General features: G+C 35.1%; 1 protein-coding gene across 2 annotated transcripts in view; it reads left to right on the forward strand.

Moving 5' to 3' along the window:
* Positions 1 to 23,198, forward strand: part of SIPA1L2 (signal induced proliferation associated 1 like 2) — a 141,483-nt gene that overhangs the window by 83,849 nt on the left and 34,436 nt on the right. For both annotated transcript variants that reach the window (XM_082757623.1, XM_082757624.1), the window contains exons 10-14: positions 2,054 to 2,328; positions 15,523 to 15,780; positions 19,350 to 19,433; positions 21,080 to 21,180; positions 21,561 to 21,664. In XM_082757623.1, coding sequence (XP_082613749.1) covers positions 2,054 to 2,328; positions 15,523 to 15,780; positions 19,350 to 19,433; positions 21,080 to 21,180; positions 21,561 to 21,664 — 822 coding nt within the window. The remainder of the gene's footprint in view (positions 1 to 2,053; positions 2,329 to 15,522; positions 15,781 to 19,349; positions 19,434 to 21,079; positions 21,181 to 21,560; positions 21,665 to 23,198) is intronic.

Below are 23,198 nucleotides of genomic sequence, written 5' to 3' on the forward strand. Positions count from 1 at the left end.
ACTTTCACACTGGATAGAGTTGATGCTGCAGAGCCTCTGTAGTCCTACAGCCACTTCTAGCACAGTGCAGTATCCTGCTCTAGTCTTTCTCTTCCAAAGTACTATTAGCCATCAATGGATGAATGTCTAGACTTCTTTCCTCACTGTTACGTTATTATTTTCATTGAGTTATTCAGCTTCACTTTTCTTGCACAGATAATTTTCTTCTGAAGAATAGTGTAGTTCACTTCTGTTACGTATTGCTAAATAGACAATAAAAATTTCCACTTACTTAACACAGGTGGAGCAAAGGTTCAAATTTCTAGTGAAAACTTCTGCTGTCAGTAGTGATGACAGTTGTTTCTTGAAGACCTCCAGGTCTGGCAACTCAACAACCTCCCTGGACAGCCTGTTCCAATACTTCACATCCCTTTCAGTGAATAAATGTTTCCTAACAAACAAACAACAAAAAACCTTTTTCCTAAAAGTTACTAATTTTTTTAAGTTGTATGCTCCTTATTTACATTTTGATATAGAAGCCCAGATGTGACCGTAACATCCACTCAAAAGTGTTAAAAACTCTGATGCCACAATTCAGATGTTTATTTTAAAACCCTTTTAGATGACTTAGAACCCAGCTGACTTTTATCCAGATGAATAGGATACCTCTATGAATATCTAGATCAAACAAAGATGTGAAAAGCTGCAGACTGATCTTGGTTTGAACCAAAAGAATAAGTTCTGGAGTGGAAAAAGCTGGGACTTACTGTTCTAGAGTCTGATCTGTACTGGGGAAGGAAAATCCGGTGATATAAAGTAGAGAGAAGGAAAAGTAAACTATAAATGGACTTGACTGTCTGGATTTTAAGACAGTAAAGGCAATGGATCTGAGCTTTAGGACAATATCAGATGGCTAAGAGAAGGATTAAACAAAAAAGCTTAATGGATCTTCAGACATCAATCTGAGTAGGCTAGAGTTCATTATAAGCCTATATGCTAAAAATACTCCTTTCTTCATAGGATTTAGAGGCTATCTATCTTTTAATTTCATCTGTGTTGTGTGCATTCAGAGAAGCCATCTCTTTGTTCATGCACAGCCATATGTTCAGAGAAATAGCAACCAAGTACGCAGAATGACCTATTTTGAAGTGGAGCAGCACTATGTTTTGTGTGACATTACTATGTAATTTGCCATGTCATATTTTAGGGGATGTGCTTGTGGAGGGCTTGATCTCCTGAAATCCTTTTTACCTTTGCTTTGGGACTAGCTTGATCTATGGCAAGAATGTTCATCTTTCTTCTCTTACAACTTTCAATTATTTAATTCAAAGGTGTTGTTCTGACTGCTCTGAGTTTTGTTACATTATATATAAAAATGAGCCTGCTTAACAAAATCTGAATTTGAGGGTTGTGGGCTAGTCTATATAGTGACAATTAATTTTAATTGAATATGAAGAAACTTGGTCTTGTTTTTAACTTTCCCAGTGACATTAAAAATCTTATCCCATCTCAGTAATGTCCACGTGTAGAGGTAGTAGCAGTTAGGAACTTGACTACAAGTGAAAATAAATCAAAATGGTCTTCGTTGTTAAAGTCTATAGAAGAGATGCTGCTAGAGCTGAAGCACTTCACTCAATTTGGCTCATGTTATATCTCAAGCTTAATACTGCCTAATACTGAAGAAAAAATGCCTGCACACCTGCAGTCAGTCAGCCTACAAGAATGAAGTATCTGACAGGATAGCATTTTGCTTGCTTTGTGTTTTGAAGCAAAAACAGCTGTTAAGTTTTCAATAAGATATAAATGGTGTTGTGTTAATGTTGGGTTTGGGGGGGGGGAGGAATTTAACACAGGACAGCTGCTTGCTTTGGAGTTGTAAGATTTTAATATTGTGAAGTGTTCTGTTCCCTTTGTTTTATGCAGAAAACTTGAACTACAAATATCAAAACTATTATTAGCATTAGTATATTGAAGATAATAAATGCCAAGCCATACGTGGCTTTACAAGGTTTGAAAAGTGACGTTTGTCTGTCCAAAGAAATGAATGTCCTAACTATCTGGTACTTCTTTATAGATAGTGACCAGAGGATGTGAAACCACAGAAATGACCCTTCGGAGGAATGGGTTGGGCCAGCTTGGATTCCACGTGAACTTTGAAGGGATAGTGGCAGATGTGGAGCCCTTTGGTTTTGCATGGAAAGCAGGCCTAAGGCAAGGGAGCCGCCTGGTTGAAATCTGTAAAGTGGCTGTGGCAACTTTGACTCATGAACAAATGATTGACCTTTTACGCACATCAGTGACAGTAAAAGTGGTGATTATTCAGCCACATGAGGATGGAGCACCTAGAAGGTAACAAGCAACAGTCCTCAATGTGATGTTTACATCTGTTTTTTTCTCTGCCACAGTTTACATGATTGTTTTTGTGTTTTTTTTTTTTTGTTTTTTTTTTTTTTGTGACCATCAGGAAGTTGTCATTGTCTGTCGTGTTCGGTGGTAACAGTATTGAAGCTCTTAAAGCAATCTTTTTCCCCAAACCATTACTGGCTTGTAATAGATTAAATTCCTTATAAGTTCCCATTTAAAGGGAAATCTACATTTATATGGTTCGAAAGGGTAAGAAGTAAACTTTAATGCCTTGTGACTGAGCTATTATAAAAACTGATATGACTTCTTTCCTTCCACAGGATAATTTTATATTTTAATACTAACTTTGGAAATTTTGAATCCTCTGAAAACTGTACCTTTTATTTCCTTGAAGCTTCTCTGACTCCTGTCCTATAGGAAAGGATGATGATAATTACTTATTATTATGCATTACTATTGTATTATTATTTTAATTTCTTACATCAAAATTTTAGCAAAAGTAAGGAAATAGGGAAAATACCGTGTTCCAGACATACACAGTACCAGGTCTTAACTGTCCTCCTTATTTTTTGTAGATATCTAATTTATTCATATTAAATATTAAATTACATCAATGAAATCATCAGTTAAAGCAAAAAAATATATTGCTGTAACATGCAATAGATGATCACACATTCAGGAAAAGGGTGAAGTACAGATTATTACAGTCACTGTACAGTTGTTTTCATGGATGAAATACAATGTTCTGTTGTCAGTATTCATTTTTTCTCTGTGACAAAGATTTTTGCTCTTCTCTCCATTTTGATCATTACTGAGGTAGATAAAATAGGTAAAATTTTAAAACTTTACAGTAATAAGTTTTTCTCACACTTTTTGTGGGCATTTTTAATTTGGCTCATCCTAAATGAGAACTGTATTACAGTAAATTGAATTGTCTACTTGTAAAAGGCCATCTTTAAATCTCTTGTTGATTTTTAATTTAACAGAAAAAAAGCATTAGATGTGTTGCTTTTGGCAAGACAACAAGCCATGAAATTTTACATAGCATGCAGCTCTGTGAAGTTGGTGCCAGCTGTACACGAATACTGCTTAATTGGTGGCAATTCTCCAAGTAGTCATTGGCCTGATGAATGACACAAAAGTGCCCTTCCCTGCCTCAACCTGTGTGTTGAAGCATTGGTTTCCTTTCTAAAGTAAACGTGTGTGAATATAGAATACTACCGTTTTGCTTAGTTGGATAGAATGTGCAATTAAGCGTCTCTTTGCTTAGCTTTGCTATTCTCACCATCTGCTTCTGGGGATGAATTTTCACTGACTTGTTTGGTATACATTTCCAAGCTGTTTACAGAATATGAGCATAATGAGCCGATCCTATTATATTGAAGGTAAAACGTGTATTTTATAGTCCCTGATGGAAAAATGCATACTGTATGAATTGTTTATATCTTCTTAGATACGTTTTTAGAAATGAAATGTTAAAATCCCAAATCAGTGTAAGATACATGGCACTCAGTCTGTGTGTAGGAGGACTTTTAACTGAGGAGTAGAACCTAACTAGGAAAAATCTGCAAAAGCTGTTCTTGTTTGTAAATTTTTTTTTGCATTTTTTTAAACTGTGTAACTAATTACTAAGGAAAACGAATTTTTAAGCTGTTTCTATTCTAAAGCATGAAAAGCGCCAAAGTATTTTTGAGTTCTTTTCAGCCTCATCTCTCTAGTATTTAAAAAAAAAAAAAAAAAAAAAAAAAAACCTTCTTAAATATCTCTTTCCTTTCAAATATCAGCTTCTTGCAGAAATGGAAAGTACCTCGTTTCCCCCCCTTACCTCCCCAGAATATGAATAGTAATTTCAGTTGCGTCATTTGAAAGAGATCTCATATACAAAAAGTTTTGAGTTTGTCTGTCCCAAATGTTTAAAATCTAAGTAGAGAAGACAGAAAGCAATATAAAGATACCAAGTAACAAGACTGAGAGTTTTAGTTGACAAATGTGACCTATGACACTGTTCATAAAATATATTAACGAGAGGTGGAATGAGAAAAAGGCAGGAAGGCATAAATTGCCAGCAGTTTGGAGAAAGAAGAAACTCTCTTGGTAATCGCAGCTGCTTACTACATAAAAATTGTGCATATACATTTCCCTATTTCCTGCTCCACTGCTTGTCGTAGCCACCTGCAATGTCTTGTTTTTACAGTATCATAGAAACACAGAATATTTGAGGTTGGAAGGGACCTCTAAAGATGGAAAGTCCAACCTCATTGATCATAGCAAGGTCAGCTAGAGCAGGTTGCTCAGGGCTGTGTACACTGGATTTTGAATATTGCTGAGGATGGAAACTTCACAACCTCAGTTCCAGTGTTCAATCATATTTACAGTAAAAATGTTTTTGCTTATGCTTAAGTGGAATTGCCCATAATTCTCTTTGCACATTTCCTCATGCCCTTTAACCATACAGCACTGAGAAGAGTCTGATTCTTGGCATCTTTTCTTCTCTTTACCTCTCTCAGGTATTTATACACATTGATAAGATCTCCCCTAAGCTGTCTCTTCTCCAAGTTTAATGCTTCCAGCTCTCTCAGCCTCTTCTTGTATGTCAGGTGCTCTAATCCCTTAACCATTTTTGCTGGGCTCTCTCCAGTATGTCCATATCTCTTTTGTACTCTAGGTATCAGGTTTACCTAGAAATTTATAGGCAGTAGTTGTGCATTTAAACAGGATTATCTAGAGAATTAGAATTAATTTCGCATTCTTTTGACAACAAATTCCACTGTGTTTGTCTAGAGAATCCATGTATGAATATAGGATACAATCAAGTCTATGAGAGTAATTTCCAGTAGATATGCGAGCAGCAGTTAAGGCTGTTGTGCCTGCTCATCAGGAAAGAACTCTTTCACTGTCAAGTAGCTCCAATAATTGTCAAATAACATTCCAAACAGACATCCAGATATTTCCTTCAAAGCTGAGGTTCCATCAGTCGGTCCATACCCTGCATGTTTAGAAGAAAGGTAGCTCGAAAGCAGAAGTAGGCTTAATGTGTATGCTTCGATAATTGCTTTCATCCAAAAGTGGACTTGGAGCTTTTCTTTTAAGGAATGATCCTTCACTCCATCTGGTATGTGCAGAACAGTGGATTTGGAGGCTGAAATGGGTACCTTGAAAGTTTGACACGTTTTATGGAACAATGTGGTCTTCTGGCAGTTGGATTTATCTTTCCGTATTTCAGTCTTATTTCTCAGTGTGCGTATTGATAGTTTATAATATATTTTATGTTCATGCATAATTACTATAAACGAAAAAAAAGTGGTTTTAACTTCAGGCACTATTTTTTTCCACAGGGCATAGATACAAATATGCATGAGTTTTTATGTTTCTACAAGAGTCAATTGAATTAAAACTTAACATAAATTTAAAAGAATATTAATATAATTTTAGCCAAGAACAGTTTAGTTTCATGGAATTTACCTACGTATCATTTTATTGCCTGTCTTATAACAACTGAGGTAATCAACTGATTTCCACTACTTGAAAAAGTGGTTTCTGCTTAACTCTATCTGCTGAGTTTTAGGAATATGAAGCAATGAGGACTTTCTCTTTGGGTTGCTTATTCGCACTGGTTCCTTGCTGGGATAAGTTACTGAAGTGAGTTTATACAGATTGGACTGAGTGTCTTGGGAATTATACCCTTCATATGAAACCAAGTTTCAAGTGTGTGTGCGTTTCCAAAGCAATCCTACTCCCTTAGAAAAATATCCGCTGAAGTGGAGATCTTTTTAATCAAGTTCTTGGTTTTTTTTTTGTTTGTTAGCTCACCCACAAATAATCTTTAATACATCAGCCCTTTATATTTAAAAAAACAAAAACAAAAAAAACCACAAGCAAGCAACAAAACAAACTATGAGCATGAATATACTGTGAATATTAACAATGAACAATTATTTTTTCTGCAAAATGTCTTGTATTAATTTCTTTCAATATGAAAATTATTTGGAATGTTAAAGGTGCTTACAAATGAATGTTAGAGTGATCAGGAAACCACGGAAATTTTGCTCAGTCAGTGCATTCCATTACTTTCTTAATATATAGATCCTTCTACCTATAGTCATGATAGCAGTATATGCAAAAGCAATCATGGGAAAAGGCCTTTCATTTGCTATCCTGTAGAGTTAATGGACTTGAAACAAAGCTCCTACTATTTTCAGATTGCTCCAGCAATTAAATAATCATTCACAAATTGAGAAATTATAATTATTTGCATGGCACCAGGCTGATATTTAGATAGAAGGAAGAAATGTCTACTTAAAACATAAACTCTTTAAATTACGGTTACAGATTTTAGAACAGAAGTGCTAGTCTGTATGCTCAGATCTGAATAAGTATTCTTGTCTCATATTTGTTTCTATGATTTGTCTTTACTTTTAGAATTGTCAATATGTTCTTCTGTTGTCAATATTACCTAGTACTACAGCACAGAAGCCAAAATTATACAGATTTTAACAGGAGAATAACAATGTTCCTTCTAATTTGCTTTCGCTGGTGTTGTCACAGTAATGCTCAAGGACACTATCTCCTTAATCAGTCAAATCCAATCAAGAAATTCAAGTACTTCCAAATCCATTTTAAACTCTAGTGTTGCATTCAGTTAGAATCTTTCTTGCTACATTGAAGCTTATTTGTCTGAGCTCATCTTCTGTTATATATAAAAATGCTCAAGAAAGCTATTTGTGGGAAGTTTAGAAAATGAACAAAACTTAAGGCAAAATTCCTAGGGATGGGCAAGAAACAGAAGGCCAAGTACAACCACTGTAGGAGAAGTAACAGTGGTAGTTTCCACCTGTTTGTAAACAGTTGTTCTGTATTTTTTTCCTGCTGTTGCTAGTAAAGGTTAAGATTGATATGTTTTTATAACTATACCTAAGACTACCCGGGGGCCATTATTAGATACTACTGCATTTCTTTTGAGGTTATTTTATTCTCTTGAACTTTGAAAATTCTTATGAAAAAAACAAATGGAATGACTTTCTGTATTTTCCAGTTTTGATACTTGTTCTTCTTGAATGATTGTGATCTTAATAGACAGTTGTGTTTCTAAGGCTTTTTTAAAGTAATAAATAACCAGCAGAGTATTGAATGCTTGAAAAAAAATGTTTTTAGGAAGTGTGGAAGTGTTTATTTAGTGGAAGAGTTCACATCTTCTCTGAGGGGCGTTTTGCCATAAGCTCATGCAATAGTTCATAGGCCTTTTTTTTTTTTCATCTCTCGACTTAAGAGAGTTCCCCTGGGCTGATCCCCATTCTGGACTAAAAAGAAGCCATTGTCTAAAACTGCTGGCGTGACAGTGCTGGATTAACAATGTTTGAGGTACATTAAAGCAGAAAAATCTGAAACTAAACTTTTGCTTGTACAAGTTTGAGTGCATCCAACTAATTACTGATTACCAGCCCTGCCACTAACTTGAGAAGAATGCAAATACCTGAAAACTATAATTTGAAAGTTTCATTACTTTTTTTTTTTTGTAAAGGTAACCGAGGGAACTATTGCTAAGGAACTATAATGATACTAATTTGAAGCCACATCGCTTGCATAAATTATTCCTATGTACCTAACAACAACAAAGGAGAAAATGCTTAATTTTCTTTCCCATCAAATTATTGTGTTTTTGTAGCATTGTTAGATTCAGGAAATATGAGACATGAACTGGGATTTAGCCTGATGTATGGAGACTCCTGCCAAAACTGTTCTCTGTCAGAACTCTGATTAGCAGCAGAGATTATTAACCTTGGGCCATCACATTTAAGTGCAAGCCCTAATATTGGGGTCAGCCTCACACTAAGATCTTTTGGCACACCCCCACACTCTGAATGTTGTGCCACTCCTCCTGTGTTTGGAAGGGTGGCAGCACTAGCAAACAGTGCCCCAGCACAGGGAACAGGACAGCCCATACCTTATCTTTAATATGTCTTGCACCAAGCCATGAAAAGGAGAGGAGTGTTTTCATCTTTGCAATCAGCTCAGTTGGCTACCAGTTTTCAGGTTATATTAGACATCTCCCTGGGCACTGCTTGTGGAATTCTACTGGCAACAGTCTTTCTGTATTTATTAAGTGGTTTATCAGGACCTTTTATAAAAGATTGCTTCTATTGATTTTTCTCCTTAATTTTAGCACTTCTATTCCAGTCATTACACATTCTTGGGAAGAGTTAATTGCTGTCAAACTTTGAGTAAAATTTCCTCCCCCATGATTGAAAATTCCTTTAGATAATACTGTAGGTCAATTACTTCTTTCCAAAATTGGCTTATTTTTAATACTGACTTTGAAATATTATGGTATCTTGTGCATGGTTTATTGATTTAGATTATCAGCATTTAGGGTACTTTCTACAAAATTGTAAGACAGATCAAGTGTCTGGAGGGTAAAAAAAAAAAAAAAAAAAAAAGTTATCATAGAGTAATTGTAGTGTTACTGTCAAGATCCTGTTCACTGATTTATTTTTTTTTTCTTCCTGATTCTTTCATCTGTAGCTGACATAAAGATGCAGTATAGGTCAATATGATAAATTTTGTAAACAAGGTAATTTATGCAGAAAATTTTCCCTGTTCCATCTGAAGATGTGCATCATTCTCACAGTTACTAAAATTGCCCTACTACCTCCTATGAACTAACATTCTCTGGCAGTTAAGAACTCCAGGCATGGTTGAGAAGACTTTTACTATGCAGCAAGTGCATATTCTGCTAAGGTGGAGAGAGGTATTTAAAATGTCTTTAATGTAGCATCAATGATAGTGCTGTGCAGAGGACACTTACAGACAACCTTTGTACCGTTCATTTCACTTACCTACACTCACAATTCAATCTAACAGATGTATTGTACCTGACAAAAGATCAAGCACTTCAAATTGTTCAATTGGTCCATCAGCTGAAGTAAAATATACATATAACCACTTAGTGTATGCTTGAGGAATTTCTATCTTTCTGTATCAAAAGTATGGTCAACCTGTCATTTTTCTTTTGTAAAAGAGAAATGGATGAAAGTTTCATTTAGCAAAGTTTAAAATGTACCTTCAGAATTGCATTTCACTGAACTCATCTTAAGATTGGATTACTGTCAGTCTAGGTGATTACTACACTGTGCAGTTGCTAAAATTTGCTGCTGGCTTCGTAGTCATCTGTAGCTTGGTATCTTTATGCTGTCTCAAAGAATGCAGGAGAGAGATACTAACTGAAAGTCTCTTACTGCTCTGGGGAGCTGCTTTGGAGAATATCATAGGTCCTCCCACTGAAGTAAGGAATGAGAAGTGTTAAAAGGGCTTTTGGTAACCTTGATGAGGTCTTAGTCCTAATCTTGTCTCTGTGCTATCTTAAAGATTATTTCAAAATCAGGTTTCAGTCTGAACTCAGTTCTTTTTGAGCTCAAAGAGGTAGGTCTATTTGCTACTTCTTTTGTCCTCTTTGTTACTTTTCATTTCCATTTCTTATGCTGAGCATTCTATAAGTTCTTCATCCTAGATGTTGGTTTTCCTGGCCCTGAGTTTTCCAAATCTTCATTCAAACTTGTGAATTTTGAAGGTTTTCCTCTTTAATGTCAGAAAAATCTTTCCTATTTGTCTGTTTTCCAAGTAATGCTTCCTTATTGACAATAGCTTTTCAAGCCTTTATTCCCCATATTTATTATCTTTTGATGTGGCTGTCTTCCTGTTCTCTGGGATTTGGAAACGTGACTTGCTCTGCTTGAGTCCTGCTTTCCGTCAGCAGAGACTGCAGGGGTTGTTATTGCCCCACTGATCAGACAAGCCAAACATCTTGGTTGCTTTGTGTTGTTTTTTTTTCTCCTTTTTTTATTTCTTGACTAACTCCTTTCATCCAATGCACGTGTCCTGTCTATATTCCTCTTCTCTTTTACATACAACAATACAGGCGTAGAGGCTTTTAGGAGGCTTCAAAATTGTTTGTCAGCTCACTGATGCCAAGATTCTGTTTAAAACTGAATAGTAGCAAAGATCAAAGGACAATGAATGTATCTTCATAAAAGAGGGCTTGTCAGCTTCAGCTCTTCTCTGAAGCTTCTCTGAAGGGACTACCATGCAGTTATTATTCCCTTAAAACCAGTAAAGATAAAGTGGGCAGCAGCCTTACCACCTGAGGTTTCCATAAGCAGTCTCACTCATCTGTTGTGCTATGAATTTGTTTTAAAGTAAAACCCATTCAGTATTTTTCAAATGACATCTCTTTCTTTTTTGATGTGTGACTGCTGTTAATAGGCTTTTGAGATGTCGTAACTTGGAAGTGTTTGTCTCGACTTCTTTGACCAAAGTTGCCTTCACCATCTGGTCTTATCCAATGTCTCTGGCTCGCTCTGTAATTGATGTAGAGAGCCAGTGGAGTCCAGGGCTTACCTCCAGGAGGCACCTCAGAAGGTCAGAGAAAGGGAAATAAGTGTATGTCTCATGTAATTACACAGCGAGTCTAAGGAAAACTAAGCTACTAAATTCTGCTTTTTAATCAAATCCTTACTACTAAATTCTGCTTTTTAATTAAATCCTTACTACTAAATTCTGCTTTTTAATCAAATCCTTACAATTATGTGAAATCAATGCCTTATTATGTGGTTTTAATAGGTTGCATGGTGGGTTCTCATTCTCTTTGTGACACCTTGTGAGAGAACTGCTGCAGATGAGAACAAACATGCACAGTAATAGCGATTGCTTCAAATGTTTGAGTTGGGAGAATGCAGTTACTTACTGTACCAATACATATACATATTGTCTCTTTATTGAGAAAGATTAAACGTTTTGAATTGAAGTGGTGATAGTAAAGGACAATTTCAGTGCAACACAACTGGTGGACACAAATGACTGTTTCTATCCCTACGTCCCCTTTAGTAGCTCAGGTCTGTGATGCATTGAACTGATGTTAAATTGTAACCAGTTTTTCCACTTTTGTTGTTATGCTAACAAACCATTTATAGCGATGCATGAAATCTAGAGATTAAAAATCATGTTTTTGTCAGCTCACAGCACCTCCAAATGCTATAGACACTTAAATGTATTAAAATAACTTGAAAATCTGTTTTTTACACAGTTAAGTTGGTGTCTAGCTTTACCAAATCAAGCAATGCTTTTTGTATCCTTTTATTTCTGGACTTCCATAGCATTAGAAATTAGCACAACATTTTCATTAAATGTATTTACAGCACACAATAACGTAACTTTTAAATATTAAGACCTTGAGATATATATACTTTTTTTTACATATTCTTTTAAAATAATTTAAAAAAATAAAAATTATTAAAATGAAATAAAAGTTCTCCTGCAACACCAGTCCCAATACATATTCTTTATCCAGTGGAATCAGTTATGGTATTACAAATAGAAGTTAGATAATGGTTCAACTGAATATTTAATAGGAGATTGCATTTATGCAATGATCAGTTGTTCTTCATTCAAGCTAACCTGGCGATAGATCTACAGCAAAATAAATAAATAAATACTTACTGGATTGCAGACATAAAGTAATTGATTCTCTGTTTCTGATCTAGGAAGTAGCTACAATTATCATCTTAGATGTATCAGTATACTGCAGTATCTGTTCTTTGGGCAGTGTTTGTGAAGCAGTAAGGTGTAACGTCCATGTAAATGTGGAACTGAATGGCTTGGCACTTTTACATTAAAATAAATAAGCCTATGTGACACAGGGAGTCATATAAATTAGTTCTATTCTAGCCATGGATTTTTTTTTTTTCCCAGCTAAAAGCCATATTGGTGCTCCATTTTGGATTTAAAAGTACCATTTAGATTTTTGTTTTATTTGCAATAAGGTTGTAAACCTTTTTTTTTTTTTTTTTTTTTTTTTTTTTTTTCCAGAAAGTGTCCTCGATCAATTTGTTGTTTGTCTGTTTGTCAGTTAGAGGAATACATTTTAATGAAGTAAACATACTCGTTTAAGAATTGAAATTATTTCTCTCTGTTGGAGAGCTTGTTAGCTGTTTTTATATCATGCTTTAGGTATTCAGTTAGCAAGCTGAGTCAAACTAATAGTAGCAATAATCTATTTTGACTTCAAAACCCATGGTTATTCTTACAGCACTTTAAATACCCCCTATGAAGTAATTAATAAGGGATACAATGACAATTACATGCTATACTTTTCCCAATTACTAAGACAAACTGTGAAATCAATATCCTAATAGTTAAGGTTAGGGAGGGGATGATTTGTTTCTAACACTTATGGTCTACGGGAATTTAGAAGGGAATGAAATAACTTTGAAATCAGCAGAAGAATGATTGAAATAGCAGCATACTTAATTGCTGAACTTCGTAATCCAATAATGAAAAACTACATATGGCTGCCTGAAAAATTATACAGCACACTAAACTAATATTAACATTGCTATATCATCTGTACGTTCTTTGTTCTGTTTTGTATATAAGGTTTTATGAAAATCTTTAATTGAGTAATCAATCTTATGTTATTTTTTTCCTTTAAGAGCCTTCTGCATTCGCATAATGTTATGGCCCTGCTCTGGAAATGAATTAAGGTTGTACTGCTAGGGGCTATTGTCTCTTAGACCTTGGCCTCATTTGTTACAGACAGTGAATGAGGTGGGGGAGCCTTATGAAGAGAAGGCTGGTCTTGGGATATAAGCAGTTGAATATTGCTTATTCTATCCAAGAATGCTTATTCTATCCAAGTTTCTCCAGTAGAAATGTTAGTGTGAGTCTAGGCAATTAGCTTAACACAGCCTTTACAGTTTTCCTCATTCTAAGAGCCAAATGTGTGTGTTGTGACTTTTCAGAACTGCGAAACAATTTTTACAAATATTCATAAATGAACAGAGGTTGTTTGAAGTGGTGATCCGAATAAATGTGGCGCTCTTAGAGGAAAGACAGGGGAGGCTATTTAGACGTATCAAATTGACCTTCTGAAATTAACTGATAATTTTAAAACACTAGTTTCTGTATAGTTTCATTCCTTATCTGTGGTAGCAGACTGTTAGGGTCTTCTTACCTCCATAGGAAAGCTAAAAACAGAAAATCATTCACTGATGTTCTGTGATAAGAGGAGCTGGAAAGAAATTAGTTTTATACCCAATGAAAGTATGCAGCCATCAAATAATTTCTCATAATAAATCAGTGCTGAATATCCGACCCATTAAATCATAATGAAAATTACATATTGAGTAACATTGCTTCAATGAATGCTGCCTTTTATATGCATGGAATGAGGTAAAGAGCTCTTTGCTAATAGCAAGAGAGAAAATATATTTCTTTACTCCACCAACATAGAGAGGACAAATTAAAGAGTGTTCAGTATTAATCTTAAGATTTCCTTCCTTCTGAGTTCTTAAGCTTGCATAATTAATGTTCTTTTAATGTACAGCTTTAGCATGGTCCCTTAGATTTTGTTAAAAGTAAACAAACACAAAAAAATCCATGTCCAACTGTGCTACATCAGCAGAATTTACACACCAAATTTTATTGGTGAGTTTAATCACAGAATAACCTTGAAAAATCAGGAATTCTGAGTTCTGTTTTACAGTATTCTAGTGATCCCTCTTCAACTCATCTTCATCACAGCATCTTCTGCTCTACACTGAATGGCTCCCTATCTTCACCCTCAACACTTTATCCTTAGTATTTGTCTGAAATTCTTTCTTTAACTGTTTCATTTGGTTGAGTGCCAGCAGGAACTAAGATTTTATGCTGCAGGATAAACAATTTACCTATGCCATTACCATTAAATTAAGTAGCCAGAAGTGTTTGGTTGGATTGCACCGGGCATATACCGAATAGCTAGAATGTAACTGCTACAGTTGCACACATCTTCTTTTCTACAGCCTTGAATAACATAGTTAGCATTTTTATAATCCCTTATTTTTATCTGTTTACTGAAACATTGGGAATGAAAATAATCTTTTGAGGTTTGGTTCGGAAGCTTCAAGTAGTTTAACATATGCGAATTTATACTGCATAATTGTGTTAAGTCATTTGTGCCAAAGAATTTTCACGACTAAGGCTGTAAACACTTTGTACATGCTGTATTACAGTTTTTCTAGGTGTTTTTAATTTAGTCAGAAATTATGAATTTCTGGTGTTGAATTGATGATGATGAATTTCTGAATGATGAATGACAGTTTTCAACAAAAGCAGAGTTTGATTAGGACTGGGCTCAAGGGCAGGGCAGTGAATTTTCACTATTTCTCTCTGTAACTTGATGTGTTGCATTAGAGCTATTTAGGGTGTCTTCTTTACAGAAGTTAAAACAGTGCACACTGCCTATCAAGAAGACAAATAATGGGCATTGTATGTGAGAATATAAAATACAGCTGCAATGGTAATCACTGCTGGCGTGAAGTCTCTGTTAACTAATTGCTGAAAGAGTAACCCTTAATGCAAGTCCAGCCTGAGTACAGTAAATAGCCCCAAGGCAGACTGATCTTTTGGATAATGCTGTCACTACTTTTTGCTGAGTTTATACTTTCTGGGAATGCTGTTAGTATTTATCCATACTGTAAGATTCAAGTCAAAGTTGTAAGGTTTGACTTTGTTTCATCTGCTTCCCTATTTCTCTTCTGGGCAATGAGATTCCCAGAATGAGAGACATTAGAAAGTGCTGTTTGAAAACTAATGGAAAAATATTTAGATGCTACGTAATCATTTGCATGACAGTTCTGTGCTTTGTCATTCAGTAGAAACTGGATGGATTCTAAAGGAGGGCTCTCAATAGCACTAAGAGATGTCTAGATTGCTGGGAAGCAACAGATATGTTTTGTGGTTTCAGATATGTACGTTTTCACATTAAGAAATGATTTGTATTTATGAAATTTAAACTAAAGCTGATACAGAAGAACGTGATATTTGCTGACATCTGAAAGCTTTATTTCTAGTAGATTTTATTATGTGAAACTCAAGCTTATTAATTTATAAAAGCTTAATAATTTTACCTTTTTGAAGGCACAGAGAGAGTTCAAAACCTTTGAGCACATGCAAGCAAATCTTTTATTTTGACACATTTCCTACCTGGTTGAAATGATAGCTTTGAAGCATTCAAAGGGCAGCACAAAGCTATATGAAGACCTTTTGGCACCCAGAAGAAAAAGATGCATATACTTCTGACTGCAGAATGCAAGATTTCTTTTTCTCTTCCCACCAGTGAGATTGATCATTGTTTTATTTGTCCTGCAGGGGTTGTTCAGAACTTTGTCGTATACCCATGGTGGAATACAAACTTGACAGTGAAGGCACCCCATGTGAGTATAAAACCCCTTTCAGAAGGAATACCACTTGGCATCGGGTGCCGACTCCCGCTGGGCAGCCTCTCTCTCGTGCCTCTCCAATCCTAGGAACATCTGACAGACTGCAGTGCCAGCAGCTTCTCCAGCAGGCTCAGACAGCCATTCCTCGCAGCACTTCCTTTGATAGAAAACTGCCAGATGGTGCAAGGTACTATACTCTCCATTTAATGCCTGTCATTTTCCTAATGTGCCTTACTTAGGTAGCTCTGTTCTCTGGAACTTGTGTTGTAATTTTAATTCTGAGGTTGTGTGACAGGGAATCGACTGATTATAGTTCACTCTATGTGAAACAAGTGGCTTTTGTTGTTTGTGTTGAAAGTCTGCTATGCTGAGGATCCTACTGATGAGGACAGCTAACCTTTCCCTTTAGTTCCAAATCAATAAAGTGGGAAACTCTTGTTGCTTTTTGATCTAAACAATGTCCTGTCCTCCACCTTTTGGGAGCCTACTTAAACAAATAATGAGCATAAATAAAATGAACTCAGTCCTTTAAAAACGAATGATTTAATCTCATTACCACACTATTGGCATAGTTTCAAAGGGTTCTGTAACTCATTACCAGTCCTTATGCTTTGCTTTGCTTTTAATTAAACAAAGCAGAGCTTGTGATTTGAATATATAACACCTATTAGATGATGGGATGGTATCTTTAAATCTTATCTCTGTTCTAATTTAATCACAGTTCTTCATAAGAGAACAATTTCTTCTTAAAGTTTTAAATTTGTAAATGCATTGACCTTTGAATTATTTAGAAAACCATATGTTTTGAACAGAACTCTCTGTCTTTTATTGTTTGCAATTATTTCTAAATGTTCCTAATTGGCAAGGTCTTTCCACATGGGAAGAGGCATAGTCCTTTACCCTGGAGTGATGTAGTTCTTCTAATCTTCAAGACAAAAAGTATTGCATGTTGGGAATATCTAACATAAAAAAAAAAAAATCTGAAGTACAACTCTTCTACAGCTTTAAAAAACTCTGGCTGAAATCATAAAATACTGCTATTGCTACAGTAACTACCTCATGTAATAGAAAATAATTATTATTTTTTAGATCATTTGAAATATATACAAGCAATAGTAAAACATCTTTGAAAATGTCTATATCAGGGTCTGGAGAAGGCAGACTGAATTATGATATTTGATCATTCGTATTCTGCTTTTTTTTTGCCCCAGTTTCAACATTCCCCTGTCTATCCTCCCCCCAAAAAATAAGAATAAAAATAAAAATTAAACAAACAAACAAACAAAAAAACATGAGAACACCACGACTACATTTTTGTAACCATGTACATATAATTTTAGGACTCGAGTTTTTCCTAATGTCTTGTTACTGAAATCCTTGGTAGGATCTTGGTTAGATCTAGCATAAGGAGACAGTATATTAGAATGTCTACAAATACTTCAGGTTTTATGGAGCTTTATTAAGCATACTATATGCTTATATATAGGATAAAAAATAAAGCTTTCTGACATGCTACTTATTTGCAAAAAAGTTCACAAATTTCAATTCCTTTAACATTCAGTGAAGCATGTAAAAGGCTCTGAAGACAGAGTCCATCTCTTGTCATGAATAAATTCCTGTATCACTTAAACAAAAAAAGTACAATGCAGGAGTGCCATTCTGGGGAGGGCATGGTAAAGAGTATCAATAATGAAAAGGGACCAAAATGATGAACTGTGATGTGTGGGTTCTGAAAAATGAAAAGAAATGTTCCTAATTGGCAAGGTCTTTCCACGTGGGAAGAGACATAGTTAATAGCTTGACAGAGAGATGTGTTTAAAACAAGAGTTTTAAGTAAGGTTGATTGGCACTTATAGCCTTGCAAGGGTGAAAATGTATACTCAGGCTAGGAAAATGATGAAGAGATTTTAGAGGGTCAGAGTCACAACATCAATGTAGACAAATTGATGAGGAGCACAGGCGAGGAAAAGCAGGATGATAAAACAGGGAAGTTATGGCAATTGGTCTGAAAATGAGCCATTGTTGATGTCAGTGATAAAAAGGTTCTTTTTAGAGTTAAAAAGAGGAAGAAGCAATAGAAATGTTGATAGATGCGGTAAAAGGCTAGATATACATGTAGTGGAAGACTTCAGCAGCAGCAGTTTAGGTGCCCAATCCCTGGAGTGAAATTAAACTGGGAGCTGAACACCTGTGCTTCTACTACTGGGGAGAGCTAAGTGCTTTGAGAAAGCAATTCAAATGTTTGTGTTGAACAAGTTTGCTGTAATTAGTCATTAAGAAACACATGGATATTTTGGAACTCTACTTCTGCTTTTATAGTATGCCTAATTCTGTTACAGCTTCACATAATGAGTACCTAAAAGCCAAGCTTCAGTGGGACTCCCTTTTCTGCTCTTTCATGCCAAGAAGTTTCTGTGTACTTTAGTCTTGAGTCACAGTGGTAGGCAAGTGTGTCCTTTCACCTTCAGTCCAGAAACCATTCCTGAAAGCAGACAGATGCAACTGTTCTGTGAAGGAACTGTGTGAGGCATTCACAGACTACATTTCTGTGGTTCTCCTTTTGTAGCCACCTTTTGTTTAGTAGGCTAATGGCTAGACATTTGTCCAGGAAATAGGAGGTTTTGTCTGTAAAAACCAGTATCCCAGTTTTGAGGACAGTGTCCCAAACATTTGTCTCGAGGCAAGAAACACATGGGATGATAATTTACCCTTTGCTTAATGCTGGTTCACTTAAGCTGTGCAAGAAATGCAAAGTTCTTGGCAATAAAAAAGAACAAACAACTGAGCTCAACTGTAGCCTATAGACTAATTCATTTGATTGCAAAAGGCTTAGTCCTGTCAATGTTTATCAGGGTAGGACATGCTGAAGAATTATGCACTATACCATCTACTTATGTGTGTTTGGCTATTAAACAAAATAAAATAGCAAATGTCTTGGAAATTTTCAAGCTGATCAGTAAAGTTGCTTATTAAATGTCATGCCCTTGGGGAAGTGTTGTGCATAAATCCCAAGGTACCTCTTTTCAAGTACATAAATTCATTTCTACTTATAGCCTTTTTTTTTTTTTTTTTTTAAAAAAAAAAAAAAAGGTATGACAAAAGAAGGGAAATTCAAGGAGAAGGGGAATTCAAGCTGATGTAGCTGAGGGAAATTGTAGAGTTATGGATATGTGCAAAAAGGAGGGGTAGGAAGGTGATCAAAAACAAATCTCAACGTTGCATTTCAGCTGTCCAGAAATCCCAGAAGAGTAGTGAGAGACATTGCTAAGACAAGAGTCTCAAATGTTTAAAGTACAAAATAATATTATTCATGGAAATGTTTTATTGCTGCTCTATGTCACTGTATTAATTAAAAAAAAAAAAAAAGAATAAAAAATATTGGTTTTACCTTATCTACGTTACTATGTAGAAAATTGGATTACATAGAGCAATAAAAATGTTTCCAATGCATCATGAGAGCTTCCCATACATATAGTTAGAGGGCTAACCCAGCTGCTCTGAGTCATGAGTAATCCCAATTGTTTAGAATTAAAGCTGGAAATACTTTATTAGTGATTAAATAATGTATTTAGAAAATACTTCTTAAATTTTTTGGAATCTATGATAAACCTATATGTTCCTCAAATGAATGTTCATAAAATATTCGTACTGTGTATGCATTATTTGTAAAAATTAATGTTTAAAAGAAACACAGTTCAAATCTGAAACTCCACAAATATCTCAGTGCATCATTAATGATTCTAGTCAACATTACAGAAGTTCTCCAAGCAACCAGTCCTCATCCAGTGACCCAGGACCCAGTGGGAGCAGCCAGTGGAGACAGCAAGTGGGATATGATGGGTATTGATGAATTTTTTTTTTTTTTTTTTTTTAGATCTTGTTGCACTTGTTGCATCTTCTTTCTGAAGCACGCATCTGTGTGGATGCTCTGTATCACAGATATATCTGGGAAATCTGTTAGTAAAATATTAAGGCTCTTAAGGTTCACTGTAATTTAATCTGTATGCTGATAAAGTCTGAAAGTCATACTACTTAACCCTTTAGGACCAAATTGTTATTTTACAATTCAGGTAAATAAACAAATTTTAGCTTTGCTTTCCCAGGAACAAGACAGAAAGTAGCTGGCAAAACAGAACTGGAATTGAATAGTATTTTCTCCTCCTTTAGTTTTATTGGAAGGGTATTTAATTAAAAAAAGGAACTTTACAGTCTTCTAAAGTTTTGTTTCCTACTGTACTTGTTCCAGTGACATCCATTCTCTAGCATTTCTCCTCAAAAGAAGCAGCAATATTTCAGGACTAAAGAAGCAGCAATATTTCAGGACTCTTCTCCCTTTCAATCTGTTGCAATATGTAGATGTTATATTCACATATCCGTTAATCCCTTGATGCTGAAGGTTTTAAATATTAGCTATGTGTTAGTAAAAGACTACCCCAATATGCCGCTTATGTTTTAAGAATATTGCATGAGAAATCTGTTCTTTACTTTATCACTTTATTGTATAAATGTAGCTGGCAATGATACTTCTGTTATAAAATTTGGGCAATGGCAGTTTCTACATAGCATAATATAGAAACATTTGATACTTTCCATTTGGATTTAGGATTTTAGATTTGGATTTTGGATTTTTGTATTTAGGAAGCTAATTTTTAAGAAAAAATATGAGTACTGAAAACATTATCTTGGCTCCTGGTCTGTAAGCAAAATATTCTTCTGGCATGCCTGTGTATAAGATTGTCCATGTAGCAGATACATATGCATCATCTTGGAGATTCCCCAAAGTATTTCAGGTTATTCAGTGAAATCTGTGGCAGATAAATATATGGAAATAATTCAAATAAATCTACAGCTTTTATGCTTTTTTGACAGTTTTTCTGGTGTCATTTTACCAGCACATTAATTACTTGTAGCAACCTTATTTTAGTTTGTTGCTTTGTGAAATTAACTTCTGCAAATTCCACCAGAGAAATTAGAGTTCAGTTACTTAAGATTCTTCAAATCTTACATAGTTTTAATTCTGGAGTAGTGACATCATAATTTTACATAAAATGATAGAGCAATGGATACAAAATACAAAACAATGGATCTAATATTAGCTTTCATACATGCTATGAGTTTGAAATCTTGCAAAAATACAGTTATTTTCATGGGGCTTAGTTTATAAAGCAGTTAAACATGTTAACATAGTTATTGACTGCAAAACCTTGGCTATTGAAGCCCCAAGAATGCATTTATTCTGGGAACTCAGTGTTGTCTTGGTTTGTTCACACTTAAGGCATAACAGTGGGCTGTTGAGAAAATTACATGTAAATATTTCTATTCAGTGTTTGGAAATGTGACTGTACTTGCTTGGTGGGAGGGATGATGACTTTAAACAAATCACTTGCAAAATACTTGCTTTGAAGAGTAAAAAGTGTTGTTGTTCATCATGTAAATAGTTTTATAGAAGAAAAAAAAAAAGCTTAATTTTCTGCTTATGTTAAAAGGTGCCAATCCCCTTTACTCCATGAACACCAAGGTACAGGCTCGCTGGAGTGTGAAGGAGGCAGAGAACGAGAGGAAACCTTGGATGGAACCAGACATTCTGGTAATAATACATACCATATCTTAAAAATAAATGTTCTTTGTAATGTAGTGCTTGGTGAAGTGCGGCCATGTTCTGATGTGGCAGTTTGATACCCAAAGAGCAGTAATATGACAACAAAAGCTGGAACTGTTACAGACAGTCTAATGGAATGTGGTGTGAGATATTTAGGCAGTATTTTGAACAAACTGCTCCTGAACTTCAGAAAGCTTTGTGAATGATGAAAAGCAGGTTTAGATCTTAACTATTCTGAAAAGTTGCACGTCTGTGATTCCAAAGAGTATACGGGTTTGAAACCTGATGCTAAGCCATGTGCTCTTTTCTTTGTACAGTATACTCACGTTTTTAGCATTCAGAAATTAAAACACAATTATTTATGGCAGAAACCAAGTGGCATGCACCATCAACCAAAGTCCTCAGCTCCTACAAAGACCGGGCTTTACAAAAAGAAGGCAGTGGCAAGGAGTCACCAAACAAACTTTCACATGTAAGTCTTTTACTTTAATGTCATTTGAAACTCTAAAACAAACAGAAAAAATGCACTAAACAAAAATTAAAAAGGAAAAAAAAACCAACAACAACAAACAAATGAACAATAAAATTACAACAAAAAACATTCTGGTTTTAAATGTATTTTTAGGGTGTGTTTCTTTTGGTAATCTAAAAACACTACTCTGGGTTTTGGGATACAGAGTATGCTTACCTAGATGAGGGGTGAATTGAACATGCTTAATTTGTGTTTGTAAACTAAGAAACCCTAGAGGGCTTCAGTCTAGGGCACTGAGGAGATAAAAGCCCAACTAATATAGGCTTCACTCTGCTGTGTGTTTACAGCTTCATTTATAGTGGCTTGTTTAATCTGTGAAGTATTTCATATGCTTAAAAAAAAAAAGTTACATTTATGTTACCACTTGTCATGACGTGTAAAATACATATGTACTGTATTTATCAGTGAGCACTGTAAACATGTACTTTCTATGTTGGGAATGATGAAAAGATTTCTAGTCTACTAGTTCAGAGGTTTGTCTTCAGCAATGGCAAAATCCTCAAATGACTTAACTATGGAAATTTCACTAATGACATGGTTGGTCTTTTTCTGTTGTCTTTTGTACTTACATGGAAAACCTCTTATAGTTAGTGAGAAGCTGTACAATACTTTTAGACTTAGATTGGTAAAAATATAAAACCAAATTCTCTTCCTCTGTATGTTGATTCCTTATGAGAATTTAGCCTGATACTTGTCCAAAAAAAAAAGTCATAAATAGAATCATGCTGTACAGTTATGTACAAAAATACTTCCCTTGTATCTTAAGCCAAAGTTTACACAAACCTGGAGTCATTATATGTAATAGTTACCATTAATCATAGTACTGAAGCTAAAGTTAAATGCTGAGTTTGCTTCATTTAGATTTTTTTGCTAATAGCAGCTCTCATGATGCTGGGGTTCTGAACAGAAAAAGTTCATGGTGGACTTACGCTAATATTTGCACGCATATTCATGTGTGTAATGCAGGTGCAAGATAACTACATTGTACAAAGTAAGAACCAGTACCATTGCAAAGATAATATGTACAAGATGAGACTATTTTATATATGGTGTAAAACTGGAAAAAAAAAAAAAGTTATTGCCTTGTAAAGGGACCTTGTAATATTCACCTGTGCATCCCCTTTTTGTTCAGCTCAGTTTGCCATTTGACACTCTGCCATCTTTTGAATAGCCAGTGAACTTCTGATATCCTTGATTTCCTCAGGCTCTTTTTTATTTGCCTTGGATGATTATCTCCTCCTGATTTTACTTTTTATTCTTATTTTAATCTTGCTTCATGACATAACATTTAACAACATGTAACAATTAGGGTCACACTGAGCTTTCATAAAAAACATTTATTTTGGCACAAGAAAATGCATAAAATGACCCTGAGCTATGGCCATAGTGAACTTTGAACAGTTCAAGATATTTATATCAGTAGATTTTTCCCACATTCTCAGCTGCTTGCAGAGTTGGTGGTAACTGGACATGT

This window comes from Aythya marila (assembly GCF_965140915.1).
Source record: "Aythya marila genome assembly, chromosome: 3".
Taxonomy (NCBI): Eukaryota; Metazoa; Chordata; class Aves; order Anseriformes; family Anatidae; genus Aythya; species Aythya marila.